Source organism: Pollicipes pollicipes, unplaced genomic scaffold, assembly GCF_011947565.3.
Source record: "Pollicipes pollicipes isolate AB1234 unplaced genomic scaffold, Ppol_2.1 Scaffold_1600;HRSCAF=1878_pilon_pilon_pilon, whole genome shotgun sequence".
In the NCBI taxonomy this organism is placed as follows: Eukaryota; Metazoa; Arthropoda; class Thecostraca; order Pollicipedomorpha; family Pollicipedidae; genus Pollicipes; species Pollicipes pollicipes.
Genome location: NW_023595962.1, coordinates 9,642,149 through 9,662,699, shown reverse-complemented (window position 1 = coordinate 9,662,699; position 20,551 = coordinate 9,642,149). Strand labels below are relative to the sequence as shown.

Genomic DNA, 20,551 nt, shown 5'->3' with positions numbered 1-20,551 from the left:
AGCATGCGTGATGGTGATCTTTTGTATTATGATATGCACACGAACACAGGTACTCTGTCCAAACAATAACTATCTGCATCAAAATCAGTGACAACTCTGTGGACAATCTGTGGGTTTCAAACTTGAAGCATACATGTGATAAAGTGAGGGTATGTCACTGATACACAGTATGTGGAATGTGATGTAAAGCAGCCCTTCATCAAGCTTTCTTCAGTTAAGTATATGCACCTAACCACCTAACACTAGGTAATCTGTAAATCAGACATTCTGCATCCGAAGTTGACAATGCTAGCAGCCAGTGACACATTAGTCCTGGAATCACTGTAGCAGGTCAAGTTGCTTGATTTAAAGCATTTGAAACAGATCAACCTTAAGAAATATTTTAAACACAAACATCAGCAAAAATTGAAAGAGCATGAAAGGTATAGAATGAAGTGAATGAAGCAGACATTTTGCTTTGATAAAGCTTCCTGTAATTAATAATTATGCTAAACCCTTCTATATTTCAAGAACCTTTTACTTCTGATTTGAAATGTGCAGCCAAGATGGTGGCATGCATTCTGATATTTTGAATTTTTTGTATAAGTGCAGATGTGTAACACATCCAGCTTTTTGTGATCCTTGTTCATTCCTCTACCTACCTAGGTACCATTTCAGTGAGTTGATTCAATTGCCATCCCTTCAAAGCACATGCAGTATGTTATCCTGAATGCTATGCTTACATTTTTTATGACCAGTGTTTGAGTCTCATTCTCGCTTTCCTGTCAATCTACCCTGGAGTGGTTGGCAGCTAGTAGTGGGAAAGGGTATATTGACTGATGCCTGCCACATTCATCCCATAAGATTGAGCAAGCCATATGAAGTATGGCAATTTTCTCCTTCCAAAAGGTGCAGTTGGTCACCAAACTGATGATTTTATTGCACTGCATAGCAGTTTAGGTGAATGAAACTGACTTGTGTATTCTGCAACTGAAAACACATTATGTCAAATCAGCAGTACTTCGAATGCATGGAAGTCACTTGATGTCATCTATGGGCTGCACTTTTTACAAGGAAAAAATGTAACAGAGTGGATGGAACACATGATACCAGATAGGGCCAGACTGAACCAAGCAGGACCAGGTATGACTGGACAGGGTCTGGCATCATCAAATCATACCCATATGGAACTGTATGGGAAAAATGGGCCAATTGGACCAGACAAAACCAGATGGGACAAGATGGGACAGAAGGGACTGGGTGGAACTTGCGGTATCGTGCGGAACGGGGTGGAACTTGCGGTATCGTGCGGGACTGGGCGGAACAGTACGCGGCAGGGCGGTATCAGACGGACTGGACGCAAATGGAGGGAACTGGACGTGACAGGATGGGACGAGATCGGACGGATCGGATCGGACGGACGGATCGGACGGATCGGACGGAACAAGACACAATCCTTTCGGGGCCCCGTCTTGTCACGTCCTGTCTTGTCTAGGTTCATTAAGATTCACCCGGTCCCACCCGGTCCCACGCAGTCCCACGCAGACGCACTCATTCTCACCCGTTCCTGTTCAGTCACACCCGATTCCGCCTGGTCGTGGCTTGCCCCATCTGCCAAGTCTTTTCAATGTTTCCTTTCAGTTCCTAGGGTGTGCTAATTAGTTGTGTGGGCACTATGGCAGACTGGAGGAAGTGATGCAAATCCCACAAACCTCTTTATGCCTTTTTGTGTAATGAACGCCATGCACACTATACCTGCATCAGCTGGTGTATTCCGACAGCCGGCGTGGCACGGCTGACACTGTCATGACTCAGATTTCACTCAAAATTGGTAGCACGAGAGGGGGGGGGGGGGGGGGGTATCTCAGGTGCAGAGTTCATCTGGTACAGTTCCAGCTCCCTCTAGTCTATGTTACGAGGTGAGAAGCGAGGCGTTTTCGTATCTGGAGTTGACACCGGTACGTTTTTAGCTCCTTAGTATCCATTAAACCGCACGCAATATCATCAGCGTGTATATTTTCGGAGTTGCGAAGTTTCGTGCAATGCATTTGAAAAATGCGCCTCGGTGAACCTGGAGAAGTGACCTTGCGACCCGGGCTAAAGGCCGTCGTTTGATTTTCACATTAAGTACGATTTGACCTTTTTAGTATGCAGGTACTATTTTATACCTCACCTTATCCTTCCAAAACAAAAATAACATCCGCGGGTGCGAGTGTCTAAATAAGTGCCCTTGACCACGGTTCAAAACAGGGCGCTTTTCACTCATTTGTGACATTCGGAGGCATCCAAATGCGACCTTTGTCTGCTGGCATGCGGCTCCAGTACATTGTTATCACTCAAATTGTCCAAATTGGTACCAGGAGTTAACCTGAGCGTGAAATCCACCAATCACAGCTTTGTATCAGCTTTGCCTGACTTACTCGTATCAGCTTACTGGATTAATAATCACAGTATCAGCTTTGCCTGACTTACTCGTCACGGTGTACACAGCCCGAGAGCCGGAGGCTATTCGTAAAGTTGGACGTAAAGCTGATATGTGCTGACCACCGTAGCACTTGTCAAAATATAAAAAGACATGAAGGTTACGAAGTCAAGTCCGGTCGATCCTGCAGTGCAACAATGCAGCGCCGGCAACGGGCTTCGGCCGCTGGTCGCGAGCGACCCCAGCTGACCCCAGCTGTCCGCATGCTAGGCTTCCAGTGTTGGACCGTTGTGGGACGCGCATGCGTCGGCTTCAGCGGGTCTGGGGGCAGCCTGGGCACAAGCATTTGACGTTGGATCAGTTGCCTAGTGGGCTGCGCAGATGTGATACTCGTTGGAGTACCACAAATCAGAGTGATCGACCACAATATCAGTCCTGCGCGCCCAGCGGGTTTCAAAAGATGTTAGAGGTGTTTTTACGGCTTGCCTCAATGTGGGATACGTTTTGAGTGCTGCGGCCCAAAGAAATATACGCAAGATTTATCCGTATTCCTCGGAAAAACGTGGAAAAGGTGTCCGCAGACCGCTACGCAGTTTGTGAAGTTCGTTGAATGTGCCGACGGTTTTGCAACGGCGTCCGGCAAAAGAAAGTAACTCATCATCATGATAAATGCCCGACCCAAAGGAACAAACCTAAAGAAACATCTGCAGTTGTTTAAGGGAGAGATGACATCAGTTGCGTTTGATGGTGCTATGGATGTCGTGCGATTTTGCCGAAAATTTTCTTTGAGCACGTGTTTTTCAGTATGTACGTGTTTATAAAACTTTTGGTCAAGCTGATGCGATGATTTTCCCTTGTGTGAAAAGTAAGAGATTTCTCTAATGGAGGCGCGGTACGATACTACATGGCCCGGGTGACCGATTACGACGCCCTCGGGCGGTCATTGTGACCCCTGATATCTCAAAAAATGAGAGGGCTAAGAGCACCAAACTGACAGGACAGGAATGAGTCTATACAAAATCGGTCGTGCCAGTTTTGATATACCTATGGCGTAACCGTGGGGTCAAATAAGGTCAACCTCCAGATCAGTGTCCGAAGCGTCCTCGGACCTCCTAAGGCAACCATCCTTAACCTAGACACCTCATCTAACCAAAAGGTCACTGGTGTCAATAACAGGTCGTTTACTTCACGTTTAGCAGGTACAAATGCCCAAAGCCATTGAAGTTAGTTTGATTTTGAATGCATAATTGGTGCCAAGTACTACCCTACGCGGCACACCCCTGGAAGCAAAAGGGCGGTCAAGGCCATTTCAGATCACTGACCCCCACTGACTATCATGAACGCTAAGTAAATAATCTTTCGGAGTTCTTGTGATCCAGGGATGCGAAATCGGTGTCTAAACTACTCCGTAATGCGAGTTAGCCTGTAGCAAAGCGGTTTGGTCGTTACCTTGATTTGACCGTGGTGATGATTTGTAGTCTCAGGACCTGTTGACATCAAACATCATGTGGCGCCCTAACTGGACTTCATACCTGACCTGAGGTCAATGCAATCAATTTGAGTCATAATTACAATCGTCAAATTGCTTAAGGCACCATCTCAAAAATGTATGGCTTTGCCAAGCACTCCGTTGTTGTATCGATCGAACAATTTCCCAGGAGCTGCCTTCCCCGACTGCGATGACCTGACTTTGACCTGCTATACGCCGGCGACCTTACGAGCTGCATACAATTACATATCTAAAGGTCGGTTATGCAAGTGCTTACATAGCCAAAGTTTGGTGCGGGTGTGCCTCGGCCGTTTGGGAATCCGAGCGCTGCTAGTCTCACTCCTTCACAGATTTAGGAACGCTCGCTGAATAGTCTTTTTCTTTCCTTCTCATGCCAAAACGGCATGCGAATGCATTAAGGGACGGGGAAGCGAAATGTGAACCAAGAGGGCCTAATCGGTTGTGCCATGGGTGACATTCTCTAAGCCGGGGATATTGCGTAGTTTGCACACGGAAAACCATCACCGGTGCATGGTTCTGTGTCATAAAAATCAGAGGGCGTGGCTATAGCCGAGACATTCGCCACACGATTTGCTAATTGAGACAATTTCTGGCACTCATAGGCATCACCAGTTTATTCTAACTGGAGTAGGGAAACTTTTGTTCCAACTGCAGCAGGGCAACTGACCAATGTCCATGCATCAGCTATTCAGCGACAGTGGGCGAGCCGCTCGGACACCTGGGGAAAACCGGGGACAAGTTTAAAGTCATTGGGGAGTGGAGAATGGTTCAAATTATCTTCTGTTTTCACGAGTGGGCATCGGGTATCCATACACCTCGGGTAAAACCCGACGTGTTTTGTATTGGTGTTTTTTTGCCGGTCGTCGATCTTTGAACGGGTGGTATGGTGGCCCCAGCCCTAGCTCGTTGGATGAATTTAGCCTGCGTCAGCAGCATGGCTTGGTGCAAGTATTCAGAAGGCTTTACAATCCGAAAACTTTCTGCATGGTAGTCCAATTTGTAAAGATACCTGGACAGTTAACCATGCATTGGAGCAGGGTGACTCCAGGTAGGCAAGCGCCCAACGCGGTGATATAGAGGTCGAAATTAGTGAAAATTGCCATGTGTTGTGCCAGGCGAAGCCTTTTTAGACCCTCGTGCCATCTGGCGGGACAATGTACGAAAGGTGTTTTCTGCTAGATAAAAATAGCTGGGAAGAACACATGCGTTGCTCAAAGGATGACCTTTAACCCATTTCGCTAGGTCGCTTTTTCAAGTGCCGTAGCTGGATTTTCGGTTTTTGCGAATCTTCGCAATCGCTAAGACATGCACCATCATAATATTCCGTGTATTTTGATGGGTGCTAGGGCGCAAAGAACGTATCAATGTCAACTCCAGTTATGAAAACGTGTCGGGGAATACCTTAAGACCCATAGTCATGACCTGGCCTGACCTGATATTAAGTCGTGTGGATTTTATGCATCAGATAGTACCGGTTTTCAGTAAGATCTGGGACATGACCGTATTGGATGACCCCCCTGGTTCTGCGCTGGGTGAGAACGCCTCAGCTGAGGCCAGGATGGTCTGGCCAACCAGAAATCGTTGGTAACCAAAACGGGATGCTGATGACCACGCAACATATGTGCGGGAAAGTGCACCTTTCATTAACATAATAAGGCAAAGAAGAGTAAGTTAGCGGTTGTGATCCTCTTATTGAAATATGTAGTTGGCATCCGGTCCACTTTCAAGAAACATGTCTGACTGTAAAAGCGTGCATTTGCAATGGGTTCTCTTCGCGCACAAACCGGTAACAGGTGCAGATTAGGTAGCCTGGATAACAAAGTACTACAAACTCATACCACTGTGATGCGAACCGCTTGATGCAAAAGGAATGCAAAAATATCTTTGCGGCCATTGAATAGCCTCAGCAGTTTAGGGTGTCGTACAACCACAATGGCGACGTTAGCATATTGGGGAATAACACCGAATGGGTATCTCGCATGTTCACCTGCTAGGACCTACTTGTCGGAGGGAAATATTTCCAGTGCAATTCATACAACTAAATCATCATGCTGAATCCGACCTGACATGAACTGACCTACGGCCCCAGGACACGATGGAGCAGATCGGTGAGGATGCTGACAGCGTCCACAACAAGGGGGAAGCGCGCGGCCAGCAGGCGGAGGAACGGCGTCGTAGAGTTGCCACCAGAGGCGCCACCTCTGGCGGCCGCACGCAGCCCAACGTTGGCCCAGTGACCTCGGATGACCAAGCGGCGACGCCCAGTGCGCCGGCCGCCAGCCCGTGAGTTCAGTTTACCCTGTGCCGATATAAGGCTGTGTGATTTTGCCACCTGCAGGTCTTCTGTTGTGGATTTTACTGCATGTGATACGCACAGCAAGGTACCAGAGGGGCACCAGATTCTGTCTGTTGCTTTCGTTCACTACGTGCTAGTTGCCTCCACTTCCTTGCGACAATCTATGAATGTTCGGGTGCTGCCAAGAACAGAAATAATCTCACTTAAGACATTAAAGAGGATGAGCCAATTCAAGATGTTTGAGTTATTTGATTTTGGTACATGCTATGTGCTACATCACGCTATTTTACGCGAAACAAAAGAGCCAACCATTAATGCTCACTGCACCCCGAAATATGGTGTACGGTTTTCACGCGACATTCCAATGCCCATGCCACAATGTGACGTCACCTCAAGCCGACTGACATCACCTGCGTGTCACGACCTCGCCTGACGCGGTATGACGTCACTCCAGGCCGACTTGCGAGCCGCGCGCCAAGCAGGCGGCCGCGCGGCCGGCGAAGCGACTCCGACCACGACGCACGCGGCCGGGTAACCAGCAGGTGGGTGTTGCCGGCCCTACTCGTGTGTGTGTGGAATGACTGGGGAGCGGCTCAGCTCCGCCAGTTCTGCGCCATGGCGATGAAGCGATCGGAGTCTGAGGGCCCTGAGCGGCACGGACTCGCACAGCGTCATAGTGCGCCTCCGCCGCCCTTCACGGGGAGAGACTGATACGCCAGACCGTTTCGGCGTGGGGTCTTGGGCTCTGTGGATGAAATGTGAGGTTTTACTGCGCATCTCTGCTCTGAGTAATGCGCTTTCATCAAATATGCCTGTCACTGAAGCCTCTGCGCATGCTGCGTCGTCCACGGCTGCGCATCGCCACATTCTGTGACATTTGTGGAGGTCGCACGCTGACGCTCCCGTGCGTGTCGGCTCCAGGGGGGGCACGTATCCCGCGTAGTCGCCAACACGATGATGGCTTTTACTGCACGCTGGACGGTGACGAGGCCACGGTCCGCCGTTGAACACTGTATCTCTCGTCATTGCCGTACGTGACCGAGCTGATTAGAATGCTGTGAGCTTGTTGCTCGTCACGTACAGGGAGACCACGTTATCGAAGCCGATCCCCAGGCTGGTCGGATAATAATAACTGGGACGCAGCTAACAGAATTCGCGGTGATCTATATTCATAGACGTACGTGTTGAGGAACGCGGGAGCCGTGCATTTTCAGGCTTCTTGGGCTGTCCGTGGCTGTTTAAAGTCGATGGTACCAGTCCGTTTGTAAGGCGAAGTCGTCCAGTTCAGTGAATGGCCTGCACTTCAGTTGTCCCGCAGGTCGTCTTTGGGATGTTTCCTCTTACGCGCGGTGCTCACTTGTCCTAGCAAAGGCAACACGTGCGCGTCTTCACTGTTCTGACCCTGTGGCGTTAGCGCGCGCGCGTACAGAAATTCATCATCTTCATCTCGGGCCGCGATAAACCCATAAACCTCAAATGCCACACCATCCATCGCCCAGGTTCAGAGGTCAAGGGCAACAGCCGGCGGTGGACAGAACGTGTTTGATGATTTGCCCACCGAACTACTGCATCGCATTCTCGCCAACCTGCGTCCGCTACAACTGCTGGGACTGGCCCCAGGTATGTTCAGTGGCAGCGCAAGGTGGTAGTCGTCGCGTGCCTGCACGCTCTTCGTAAGTTGCTGTTTTTTTCCGGTCTGGTTATCCGTTGCCATCGTCTTCAGTGTAGCCATCCTCCGCAGTGCTGGGTTACCGGCTGTGGTTCTGTTTCCTTGCCAATTTTTTTAGCACGGTGTTCTTGAACGGAACTGTTAAAACTGGACGGTAACCGTGAAGATGATTGGCAAGTATGACGCAAGATGTTTCAGGTTTTGTCGGTGTTAACCAGTTATACTTCATAACAAGGCCCAAACAAGGCTCAGTTACATCAGTTTTGTCCCAGATTTTAACCTAAGGCGCAATTAACAGGGAAATGTTGCAGATGTGTGTAAAGTATGATAAAAGGATGCCAAGACAATCAATCATTCAGGCTCGCACACCTTAACACCCGATCCGGGGAAGCGTCAGGAACTGCCCGAAACCGACAGCTAAACCGAAAGGTTTTTGTGATCGGCGCCGAGTGTATGGCGAGAAAGGAACGAACTTCCGGGCTTCAGTACGGAAAGCGATAACTGGTTAGCTATTTCTAGACGTCCGTCACTTCAAAACGCTGTTCATATGAAGATCCAAGCTGACATTTTGTGTAGCTGACTTGCAGCGATCCCAATGTATCGATTTGCGCGTTGCATTTTGCTGGTACTAAAATGCCTATTTTAAGTTTTATTTACTGGAACATAGGGCAGCCATGCACATGCGACTGTCGGCCAGACGGCATCCCTTCAGCGTGCCGAGCCGTCACGGCTGAGCACCCGTCACACGTGCTCGTCCTGTGTACCGCCGCGGTCCGCCGTAGTGTGCTCTGTCGGTGCCGGCAGCGTCGCGCCGCCGCGGTCCGCCGTAGTGTGCTCTGTCGGTGCCGGCAGCGTCGCGCCGCCGCGGTCCGCCGTAGTGTGCTCTGTCGGTGCCGGCAGTGTCGCGCCGCTGCGGCCCGCTGTAGTGTGCTCTGTCGGTGCCGGCAGCGTCGCGCCGCCGCGGTCCGCCGTAGTGTGCTCTGTCGGTGCCGGCAGCGTCGCGCCGCCGCGGTCCGCCGTAGTGTGCTCTGTCGGTGCCGGCAGTGTCGCGCCGCTGCGGCCCGCTGTAGTGTGCTCTGTCGGTGCCGGCAGTGTCGCGCCGCTGGCGCCAGGCAGTGGACGACATCTTGAGCCGCCTGCAGCAGCTGCACCTGACCGAGGACGACATGCGGCATGGCAGCGGCGCGAGCCTGGAGCGGCTGCTGCGCCGCACGCGCTCCCTGCGTCGGCTCAGCACCAACTACCCCAGTCCCAACTTGATGCTGACAGTGCGCGTTGTCTGTGAGTGTGCGGCGATGTCTTGACAGCCCCCGGCCAAGCGGCGTCAAGCAGCCCAGTCAAGGCTGCCGACCAGGCTTTCAAGTAGTCCAGCGGACTCGGCTTGACGCTAGTGTCGGGGTATTACACAGTGTGGCCTGGTGGAAATGCGTCGGTATGCAGTGGTGATGGTGCTGCCGTTCAACCAAGCAGCAACGCGCGCGGCATCGCGTCCCCCAAGCAGATGCCGGCGTGCGGAGATACCTGCGTCGTATTTAGTAACCTTTTCCCATGCACGCGTGCTTGGCTGGGCGTGTACGACGTCCGACCGCAAGTCATGTCATGCCAACACCATAGGCAGACGTCCATCGATTTATGTGGTAAATCGCGCAATGTACAGTTAGTGATGTACGTCCAGTGCCATGGCGTTCAGGTGCTCCTGCCAGTGCGGTGTATTCTCTGTTGTTCCTTCCAAACAGTCGCGTTTCGCCTGACGCCAACGGCGTGTCCACTCGGTAGCCCACCGACAAGTGACAGACCTGCATAATTGTGTCGTCTGTTGATAGAATTGGAATTCGTCGTCGTTGGTGAAATTATGATCTTGTTGCGTTAGTCCTTGTCACCTTGTCATTGGGGACGTTTTGGGAGCGAACGCAATGCAGACCGATGAGCTTTGTAGCGCGTTGTGAAGCTTACGCAGCGTATCCTTGCAGCCCAGCTGCCCAAACAGCTGACACATATCGACTTGAGATCCTTCGAGATCAACCCCAAAATCATGAGGAGTCTGGGCACCAGGTGCTCTCAGCTGGAGGAGGTCCGGCTGCCGCACACGTGCACGGACGGGTGCGTGGCGGCCCTGCTGCGCCACCTGCCCGCCCTGCGGCGGCTGGAGGCGGTGAACAGCGAGGTACGCGGCACGGCGTTCTCGCTCCTGCCCGCGTCGCTGGAGTCGCTGAACGTGGACGGGTGTGAGGAGCTGCAGTCGGCCTGCCTGCGCCAGCTGACCCGCTGCCCCGGGCTGCGACAGCTGGACGTGTCGGGCGTGGAGGGGCTGCGTTCGGCGGACCTGGCGGTGGTACTGGACAGCTGTCCGCAGCTGGAGGAGCTGGACGTGGCCTGGTGCGAGGGGCTGAAGTCGACGTGCCTGCGTCAGCTGACCCGCTGTCCTCAGCTGCGGGAGCTGAGCGTCTTGTTTCTGAGTGAGCTTGACGCGGAGGACCTGGCGGCGGGCCTGGCCGGCTGCCCGCAGCTGGAGCGGCTGAGTGTGGCGGGATGTGAGGACCTATCGTCGACCTGCCTGCGTCAGCTGGTCCGCTGTCCCAAGCTGCGGAAGCTGGACGTGACGCGCATGAAGAGCCTGCAGGCGGCAGACCTGGCGGCGGTGCTGGCCGGCTGCCGTCAGCTGGAGTGGCTGTCGGCCGTGGTGCTTCAGCCTCCGCTGGAGCTCTGCCTGCCGCCGGCCGGCCTGCCCTCCCTCCGATACCTCGACGTATCCCGCTCCCATGCGGTGACCGACGCGGCACTGCAGGAGCTGCCCGACCTGCTGCCAGGCCTGCACACGCTCAAGCTGGAACGTGAGTGCGCTTTGTATGCGGCGGTTTCAGCGTTCACTCCGGGTATGTACCCTGGACTGTACATTTGCCGCCGGGGTGCGATGTACATGGTGTTTCATTGCAGGGCATGGAGATCTGCCATCAACGCTAGTAAGTTATTTACAACCCAAGCATTCGTGTTGGCGCGTTCGAGATCAGGACGCGTAATGGTTCTAACCATCAGACCTACAAATATGCGCCGAACTGCCCGTGTTCCCGGACGACACTGTCGCCAGCTGAGGTCCCAGACAGATGGGGACCGGCCAGTCCCAATGCATGGCATGCTTACAATGCTCAGCACACCTCCAGAAATAAAGTAACCCATTAAAACTGACTTACATAACCTATGCTAACTAGCACTAACGTATATAGACTAGGACATAGTGTAAAGCAGTGGTGTGCAAACACGGAAAATGCGACTGAAAGCCTCAATTTCTGGACGTAGTTGATGTCAGGTAATGCCACGCAAAACGCGCTGTGTCAAAAGCGTTCCACGCGCCGTGGACTATGGTTTGTGGGGTCAAGGTCAGACCAGGGCCAACGGCTTGCGGCGCGGCTCTCTCAAAAGGAAGCGCAGATCCAAGCCTCAGGTCGACCGGCGGTAGAGTCGGGTCACAGGGCTCCATCTCAGCACCGTTCAAAGCCCTGAGCCCTGCGGCAGTGAAACGGAAGTGACGCTATTGGAGAAGCCTGTCTTTGTCGTGTCCCTGACGTCAGGAGGCGATCGCGACCGCCGTGTATCGGGACCGCAACGAGGCTGCGCACACCCGTATGGGCCACGGCATCCGTGGTTCAGCTGCAGCTGACTGTCAATGTGCGTCGTGTCAGTTCGTCGTGTCAGTTCGTTGTGTCAATTCGTCGTGTCAGATCGTCGTGTCACTTGTGTCGAGCGGCCGCCCGACGTGCGTGTTGCGTGGAACGTCGGGTGACTTCTTGTTCGCCTCAGTGTGTGGCAGGGTGACAGAAGACGGTCTGAGGTGCCTGTCCCGGCTGAAGGAGCTGCGCATGCTCGACCTGTCCCAACTGGAGTCGGCGACGGACGCCGTTCTGGACGAGCTGCACAGCCCCCGTCTGAGAGAGCTCAACTTGTTCTGCTGCCGCAGTTGTTCCGCAGCTGGTGTCGCACGGTGAGTAACCTCTGTGGGACAAGGTCAAAGGACAAGGGCATGAGGTCAAAATCACCCCAGATCGAAGCATTTTACATGGACTGGACATCATGAGACGCTGTTGATAAATTTGTGCTGTAGCGGACATTCCGTAAGTGACCCAAACTCGGACAGGTTTTATGTGTTACTACTGAATGTGCTTCTCGTTGTCAAGATCAGTTAAGTATTCTACCATCAATGAAACGCGCTGTGACGACCTGGACTGTCCCCGCCGTCTCTGCCCTCGTGGGCAACGTCCTGCCGCGGTCTATGCCAGGCTCCCACACGGTCTGCCCCTCTGGAGCCGAACATGCCACGGAACCGCGCCGGTGCGTGCTGCTCCCAGGCATATGACGTGGTTTCGTGGTCAGCAACGGGTCCCGGACTAGCCAGCTCAGACGGGGCTGTGACGTCACGCCGGGTCCCTGCCACGTCATCGGTGTCGTTGGGAGCGCGTGCAGCGGGTGGCAGCAGCCGCTGCTGCAGCGACGGCGGTCTCGGAGTGTGCTGCGGCGGTTTTGCTGGGCATAACTGCAGGCAGCAATGTCGTTTCGCAAAATAGAGTGTGTCTGAGGAAGAGGCTAAACCTGCCTCCTGACCTGAACCTGCCTAAACCTGAGAGGAAGATGGCTAAACCTGCCTCCAAAGCCGCCCCCAAGGTGTGTTTCTCCCAGAATTCGGCCCGTTTCGCGGGGGAGGCCGGGGCCCCGGCAACTTTGTAGGGAATTGCATCCCTGCACGTAAGGTATGTTAGTACTAGTAAGCCTTTCTTGGGACGCATCACGCACCGCGGCACACAACGTTTTGTGGCAACGACCGGCCCAATGTGCCGTCACAAGTCCACGGTTTACGGTCACGGTTCGTCGGGAGTTCCCTAAAGGCGGACTGAGAAGTACTACTGATAGCAGCGCCGCCAGATGGCAGGTTGACGACGGGTGGCGCAGTGACGGAAGGAATGACGTGCGTGGCACCTTGTAGACCCTCTGAGCAACAAGTGGATCGGAAATTGTAAAACAGCGTTGTCGCTACTGTTGGGTACTGCCATATGGTGTGTGCTGTTGACCCTGTTGCGCGCAGTGGTCACGGCTGTGCGTGGCCAGGGCTCGAGGCGGAGCAGTGGCAACCGCTCGATGCTGTCGGATATCCCGATCATGGTCCGTGTGCGCTTCAGTGTAGGCTAGCGCTCCATGTGTAACTTGCGCTATCTCCCACTGCAGTTTGTTGGCGAGGACGCCCCTGTGCGTATGATCTGCACGAAAGACCCGTCTGCATTGGGGGGTTGGGCGTGGGCTGCACCGTGCTCGACTGCATGCTGGCGGTCTGCTGCAACCCGTGCTGTGCCGTCTGTTACAGGCTGGTGCTCGGCTGTCCCTCGCTGACCCTGCTCGGGTGGCGAGTCAATGATGTGACCCGCACCAGGTCCCTGATCAACAGACTGACGCGCCAGCTGACCCTGGACCGCGACGTCACACTCGAAGTCTGGGGTAGGTGGACGTCGCACGGGCTGCTCTTCTCTCTGTGGACGGAGGGGTGAGCTGGGCGCTTCTCTTCGACGCTAGAGGCGCGCACTGTGCCGGCCCGGCTGTTGATCGTCAGCTGGCATTGCGAGAGGGCGAGCTATCGGCAGTGCACCAAGACAACGGAGTACTCATCCTCCTTTGCAAGCAAATGCATTAGACGATATCCTCATCTCGGCAATCTGAACCCGTACCCGTGCGAGAACTGTTTCGGCAGCAGTGAGAGCGCTGGGTCGTGTTCGATCTCTGCTGTCTTGAGTCTCTTCTCTTCGCGTGCCATAGTTCGGAGCTACGCTGCCGATCTGTTGGTAAGCTTACATAGCTCTTCAATGAGTGACATGTGGGAATGGACTTCGAATACCAAACGCTCCTAAAAACCTATCGGCCTGACTTCGAAACTCTTGATGTGATGCTTCCAGACAATCTAAATCGGAAATGAAAATTTCGATTCGCACAGGTCTAAAATTATACAGAATCACATGATCGCTATCGCCTAGGAGGGCGTGCCCTCTTCGAGACGTGAACTGCCAATAGCATGAAGCTTTTATTTGCTTGTGAACCTAACATGAATCGACTGGCAGCTGCTCACCTTGTGTGTGTGTGTGTGTGTGTGTGTGTGTGTGTGTGTGTGTGTGTGTGTGTGTGCGTGCGTGCGTGCGTGCGTGCGTGCGTGCGTGCGTGCGTGCGTGCGTGCGTGCGTGCGTGCGTGTGTGTGTGTGTGTGTGTGTGTACGTACGTGCGCGCGCGCGCGTGTGCGTGTGCGAGCCAGCTGGCTTGTGTATTGAGTGGCTGACGTCACGCCCCGCTTCGGCGGCAGATCTGAAGGATGTGCGCCGCCCACGATCCGGCCCGCTCCGGCTGAGGTGACCCCGCACGGAGGGAGCGTCCATGACCGCAGCCCGGTGCGCCGCCCCCGCCTGTCACCGGCCGACCAACGCACGCCGCCGCGCAGCACCACGTGCGTGCTGCCCGCGCTGCCGCCAGCTCGTGCGGCACGGCCGTGCTGTGTCGGTGCGTGCTGCAGCCATGTGCTGCCAGGGGCAGCTGGCGGGGGAGAGGCGTGTTGAGCAGCGTGTCTGTGCAGCCGGAGCTGTGCGGCGGTCAGTTGCTGACTGGCGGCTCGTTGGCGAGGTCTGACTGCGTCCCAGCCGGCCGCCGGTGGAGCGTTTGCACTGGGCCGCCCCCGGTTGGCGGGTGAGCTCGTGGCCGGCCGGTGTTTGGTCCGGACGCTCGTGTCACCGGGCCGTCCGCAGACTGGTCTGCTGTCGCCTGTGCTGGTCTGCTGTCGCCTGTGCTGGTCTGCGGGCCACCTTTTGGTCACACGCACGGGGCTACCGTAGCGTATGGTGACGACGTTGATAACATTTGTCATTGCTGTGCTGGAGAAGGTGCCAACTCAGAGCGCTTACTTGCACTCGTGCATCGCGGCGGGAAACTCAAGCAGTGATTTTTTATTTTATTTTATGTGTATTTTCGATTATAGACATGAAGCCAGTGTCCATAATCGAAGCGATGCCAGTGTGTCGTTGGTATGTAGGTAACACGAAAGGAGCGTTTGCTGTGGCCACGCTCTGCCATTCCACGCCATGGGCTGGGTCATAGAGTTACGTCCTTGTGCTGCATCGTTTTGGTTTTGGAGCATCTACCAACGGACCGGGTTTCTGTCCTGAGTGACATCCGGCCATCTTTTAGTGGTAGGTACTTTGCTTCGGAGTTTGATGGCTTCGTGTGCGTTCGCAGTTTTTAAGCGCTTCATTTGATACATTTGAATAAACGATTATCGACTTGAAGCCCCGCATCGAAAAGTAACACATTACCATCACCATTCACCCTTGCCAAACGCTGCAGCATACTTTCTCATGACAAACGCCGGTAAGAGCGTAACCATCTTGTAACTGGACACTAAGCTACTTGAATGTCGTATGGGGTGATGAAATCACGGAAACGGTCCGGTCTGCGCCAAAGTTACTGGGGTCTGTAGTCTGTACCACAGCAGCCTCAGTGCATTCATGGGTAGGTACGCCCAAATGCACCACATGCGTAGTGGTTTAGCAGGTCATCCGCCCTGTATAAATGACATATCGTGCGGTAGCTCGATGCGTTCTCATTCTGTGGTGGCCAGCCCGTCCCCACCCTACCACGGCGAGGTAAGTTGCCACTCGTTTTGTTATTGATCATGAACAGATGTGAGGACAAAGTTGGGTTTGAATATCGTTCAAGTCGGTAGCACCGATCACAGTCATTTCCAGCTGCAAATATTACGATCAAATCGTTTCTTATGAGTACCATAACGCATCGGTCTAACCACTAGTACCGGGGTGTTGCCAAAGTTTTCTACATTATTGTTGACTCGGGAGTCATTTCTCGTAGCTGGATAGCTAAAATGGATACGGTTCGGAATCTTCGATTGCCACCAGCTAGCGAGAATGCGAAAGTGCGACTGGTTGACGCGACCCAGGGGCGGATCCCGGATTCTCACACGGCGGGGCGGTTGGTCCCGGGTGCCGTTTTCCCCCCGGGTGATTGAAGTGGTCCGGACGGTGACAAAATGGGCATCACCGCAGCAGTAACCTTTTGAGAGTTCGCTGAGAGTGAGATCCACTGGCCAGGTGAGGTAAGGCTGAATAATGTATTATCCAAGTGTTAATGCAATAGTGCATTATCCAAGTGTCAAGTTTTGGCTGAGAATGATGTACACACCTTTCACCGGCGAAAAAATATCAGACAAGCGCGGAATTTCACGATAACTGGAGATCTCCCGGCTCAAGCTTCAAAGAAGCCCGAACGAAAATGCGTAATTTGAACACAATAAACTCTGCGTTCTGCCTCTCCGCCGGTGGCCTGGAGCACGTGCCGCACCTAGCCGTGTACAGGGTACGGGAGCATTCTGCGCCGTCACGCGCGTGACGCGGCAATGGCGTGCGCTGATAATGAAAAAGCTACACTCGCATGGCGCACCACGTTTGCAGACGAGTTATTCCGGCCAACCAGTTTCGCTCTCGAGATACACCTTGTCTTGCCCGTGGTCATCAACCAACAGCGAGGTGAGTCAGACATTTAGCACTCATTATCAACGCATGACGTCCACATCGCTAAAAACTGTTCAACTCCTAGCAATAATAGCTGTCGCGACATCGGCAGTGATGGATCCAGAGGAGGGTAAACACGGGGCCACGGCCCCCACCCTTGAGCCCCGCAGGCGCCCATAGAGTCTCAAGCCAGCTGAACAGCTGTGGTCTTTTTGACACAAAACACAACCAGGTTAGACATCTTTAGGTTTCGAGACGACCACGAACAGTCGTAAGCGAAAGTGAAGGGCCCACGAGCGGACAAAACTAATTCTTCGCTGATTGAAGACGTTAAGGGCGGTGACTGGAAGATGCCAACGGTCAGCACACTGCCCAGAGGCCCTGCACTGTTTCTGGGGGCCCCATATGTTAGGTTGTGGGATCAATCGGATCGCCAAGGAGCCTTCCACATTGCCATTGATTTCTTTGAATATGCTCGGACGGCCCTGCTCTGCTGTCGTGGCTTTTTCTGCTGGCAGGCCAGGAGCTCTTGTCGCTCAGGGGCCTTTCACGGATTCATCCCACCCACCCGAAAGGCTCCATACGCTATAGCCGGGGGCCACATATGCTAACCTGCCGGGGTATTCTTGGTTACTCAGGGCCATCCACGTTAATCTCGGTTAACCTACCAACACACTTGCGGTACGTTCGTGGGTGCTCTGCACTGGTTATGGAGTTTATCTTTTTTATATTTGGTTTTTTTATTTTCATATTTTAATAATTTTTTATATTTTATTTAATGTTTTTTTATTATTTTCATATCTTTTCTATATTTTATCGCTGACACGGGTCCCCTATTAGCCATTGTGGGGTCATTACCTGTTTCAGAGGTCCTGACCAATGCACTGCAGACCCAGCCTCGCCCCTGATTTGGAAAGGGTCACCCAAGGGACCAGACCGGCACGGAACCGACTGTCCGGTATTGGTGGTCTCAGCCCGTTGACTGAAATAAAGATGTTCATTGTCGCTAAGGGACCGCGACCGGTGCAAGAGGTACTCTGATATTTTGGGGTCCGGCCTTCTGGCTGCGGCTCCTTCACATGGTCCCCGGCCTGCCCTTCAGACACACCAATGGGGCCCCTCATTGTCGGCCCGAGGGGCCAAGCCCTCTGTTATTCAAGTGGCACCTTTGGAATTTGGTTTCTGGTGAAAAAATTGGACAATCTCTGTTGTCCCTGTGATTTGTTGTTACTTCAGTATGGAGGTTGCGGGACCCTTTGTGATTTCCTTTCTCGTATTTGGGTGCCTCTTGAAAATGAAGGTCACGCCACCCCAAAAAAAAGGTTTTTGGTGCCCTTTGCCGAAAGGATCGAACTAGGATTTCATCACATTGGAAGACAAAGAAATTATGGCGCCACTGAATGTCATCGTCTCTTGAAATCAAAGTTCGCGGCCCTTTCAACTGCCCGCTTGGATTTCGTGGCTCTAGAAGATAAATCTTATAGTGACCTAAAAGAGAGGTTTTTATTGCTCCCTCGCCAAATGGGCCAATGCAGGATGACGTCAGTGGAGAGGCCAAGCACTGCGGTGTCTCCTGGCAATCGTCGAGTCCTGAAAATGAAAGTTTTGGAGCCCTTTGCATTGCCTCCTGGCATTGAGTGCCTCTGGAAAATAAAGCTTGTGGTGCCAAGAAATGAGGGCTTTTGCTACTCCTTTGCCAAGAAGGTTGACCACGAATTTCGCTAGAGCAAAACACAGAAATTGTAGTGCCCCTTAATTTTGGTCCCTATTAAATTATGGCGTTTGGCCCCTTAAATGACCTGCTTTGGTTTGACACCCCTACAAACAAAAGCTATGATGTCCCGAAATTAAGGTTTTGGTGCCCCTAGCTCGAGGGACCAATCCAGGATTTCGTCAGGGTGGGAGGCACAACACTGTTGTGCCGCTGAAATTTCGTGCCTCTTGAAAATGTCTGTTTTGTGGATCAATAATTGGGCTCCATGTACTTGCGAGTTGTTTTCACTCATTTTATTTTGGTGCCCTTTCGGCCTAAAAGGGGTGACCCCATGACCTCTACCTCTGGACCTGTCACCGGACTACCCAACCTACAACACGCTGGACTTGTCGGCGAAGTTTTATAGCATGTTAGTAGATGTAAGTATGATAGAGAGCATCCTTACATCATGTCACCGCATCGTTCGCTCTGTGGACCGTGCACCAGCATGTGGTTTGTATTTGCATTTATATTTGTATTTGTATTTACACGCAGCCCATCCACGGGGAACTTTTCAGGTCTTTGGCCTGGTGCAACAGCCGGTAGGTTTGGTTCGTTACAAGACAGTGGCATCGGATACCTTAGAATACGTCTGAAGCTGAATGACAAACTTAAGCAAGTGTGCTAATTCGGACGAATGCGCCAAAGATCTGAAAAGAATATGCCTAACCGAACCCAGAGCCTGCATACAAAGCTGAAGAAAACAAATTGCGAGCACATGCGGTTTGTACTGGTATGCAAAGATGGCATATGTGTGGACGAACAGTAACGCAGGTCTCCAGCATCCAGGATCGGCTCCGAACCAAGTTGCATGACCTAACGTTTGCGTTTTGCTGGGCGAATTTGTAATCCCCTCACAGATGAAGACATAATTTTGGCCGGAGTTGGGCGGATCCAAGTTTCCGTAGCACAATAAGGAAAAGCTTGCTTAGTGGGCTCCAGTCGACACCCGTTAGATCCGTGTTGTTTTTTTAGCTAAATTTTAATTTCACATGCAAATTTAAGTACATAATTTCTAATAAATGCATTTTCATTGGTAATGCTTAGCACAAAATGTTAGTGATACATGACATTTTTAACTAGTCTGGGTATGTGGAGAGACGTCAGCATGGAGGAGCGCCCCCCCCCCCGTAGTGAAACAGAGGAACATGGCTTCAAAAGAAAGCAGACAGCGAGGCAATTCTTCGCATCTTAGCGCCCTCAGTGCGTTCAGCACGCCTTTCCCCTGAACCAGTTATTCATCCGGAGCCTAACCAGATGCACCAGAGTCGGTGCTACATGTTGGCCGAGTTTCACACCAGGGCAATCCTGAAGGGGGGGGGGGATGATGGAACTTTATTCCTCTGCACCTCATATGTTATCACGCCACCCCATACGCACAGACAGCGTGACATGTGTGGGACAAAGTAAGCTCCGATAATAATTTTGAGAACATTAGTGTAAAGCTATGCTGAGGTGGCACAGCGATATTATAATTCCGTTGTATTTTTGCACAACTCTGGCGACATACTTCTCCAACGAAAGCGTCTAGTCTACCATCACAACGGAAAACGTGATGTGCCGTGAATGTGTCATAGCCTATTCATTTGTGATTTTGTTGAAGTTGGAATCAACTTTGTATTTAAATTATGTTTGAAAACTTTTACCAATGAAAATGTAGTCAGTTTTGTCTTTGTTTATTTTCAGGGAGTTTGCGCTGAACCAAGCCTTAAGTTCGTAAATTGGCATTTGTAGACGACGTTTTAATTTGCCGTGACTCTGCTTGTTGCGGGGACCGTGCTCCAGGAGCTGAGTGCCATCTGCATATGGGAGAGGCTTCCACGTTACCGTTGATTGGGCAAGTCGTTTGTGTACAGGGTGAAAAGCAGTGGGCCGAGTATGGATCTGTGGGGCACTCCGCGTGTTACCGATGTGGTTGTCAGTCCTCCATGCACCACCTGCCCCCAGCCATTCAAACCAAGCTCGAGCCGACCAGGGTTCGCGCCATACCACTGAATCTTTGTTACAAGCAAATCGCTATCGACGCCCGTTCCCATGGCTCAGCTGGTTGGAGCGTCCGCCTTCCGATCCACCCACCCGTGGCGGGGTGGGTTCGAGTCGCTTTTAGGCGCCCACTGCTTGCCCTTGACAGCTATGGCTTGTGGCCGGTGGCAGCGACCGCGCTTAAGGTCAGGTGTCGTCAGAGGGCAAGACGAGCAGTGAGACGCGGTAAACTTTTGAGACCAGATTCTGCCGTTGTACTGGAATTGCACGATTGCATTGTAGGACTTAGGGCTCACGCCACAAGCACTGCTCAGTGAGCACTGATCCCAGAAATCCATCTATTCAAAAGGTTCTATGATGTCTTTAAAAGACGGCGTCGAAGGACCTTGGATAGGTGGA

At 52.6% G+C, this 20,551-nt stretch overlaps 1 protein-coding gene across 1 annotated transcript; it reads left to right on the top strand.

The window, feature by feature from the left end:
* Positions 1 to 7,682: 7,682 nt before the first annotated feature.
* On the top strand, positions 7,683 to 14,321 carry LOC119093623 (F-box/LRR-repeat protein 2). Its single transcript, XM_037216606.1, has 6 exons — positions 7,683 to 7,827; positions 8,969 to 9,157; positions 9,847 to 10,707; positions 11,672 to 11,852; positions 13,224 to 13,354; positions 14,205 to 14,321. Exons 2-6 carry the CDS (start codon positions 9,043 to 9,045, stop codon positions 14,252 to 14,254), a joined length of 1,338 nt encoding a protein of 445 aa, XP_037072501.1. The 5' UTR covers positions 7,683 to 7,827; positions 8,969 to 9,042; the 3' UTR covers positions 14,255 to 14,321.
* Positions 14,322 to 20,551: the final 6,230 nt, after the last annotated feature.

Coding starts and splice junctions, on each gene's coding strand:
- LOC119093623 (XM_037216606.1), top strand. CDS start 9,043: ATGCGGCATGGCAGCGGCGCGAGCCTGGAGCGGCTGCTGCGCCGCACG. Junction 10,708..11,671: donor GCACACGCTCAAGCTGGAAC/GTGAGTGCGCTT, acceptor TGTTCGCCTCAG/TGTGTGGCAGGGTGACAGAA. Junction 11,853..13,223: donor TCCGCAGCTGGTGTCGCACG/GTGAGTAACCTC, acceptor CGTCTGTTACAG/GCTGGTGCTCGGCTGTCCCT.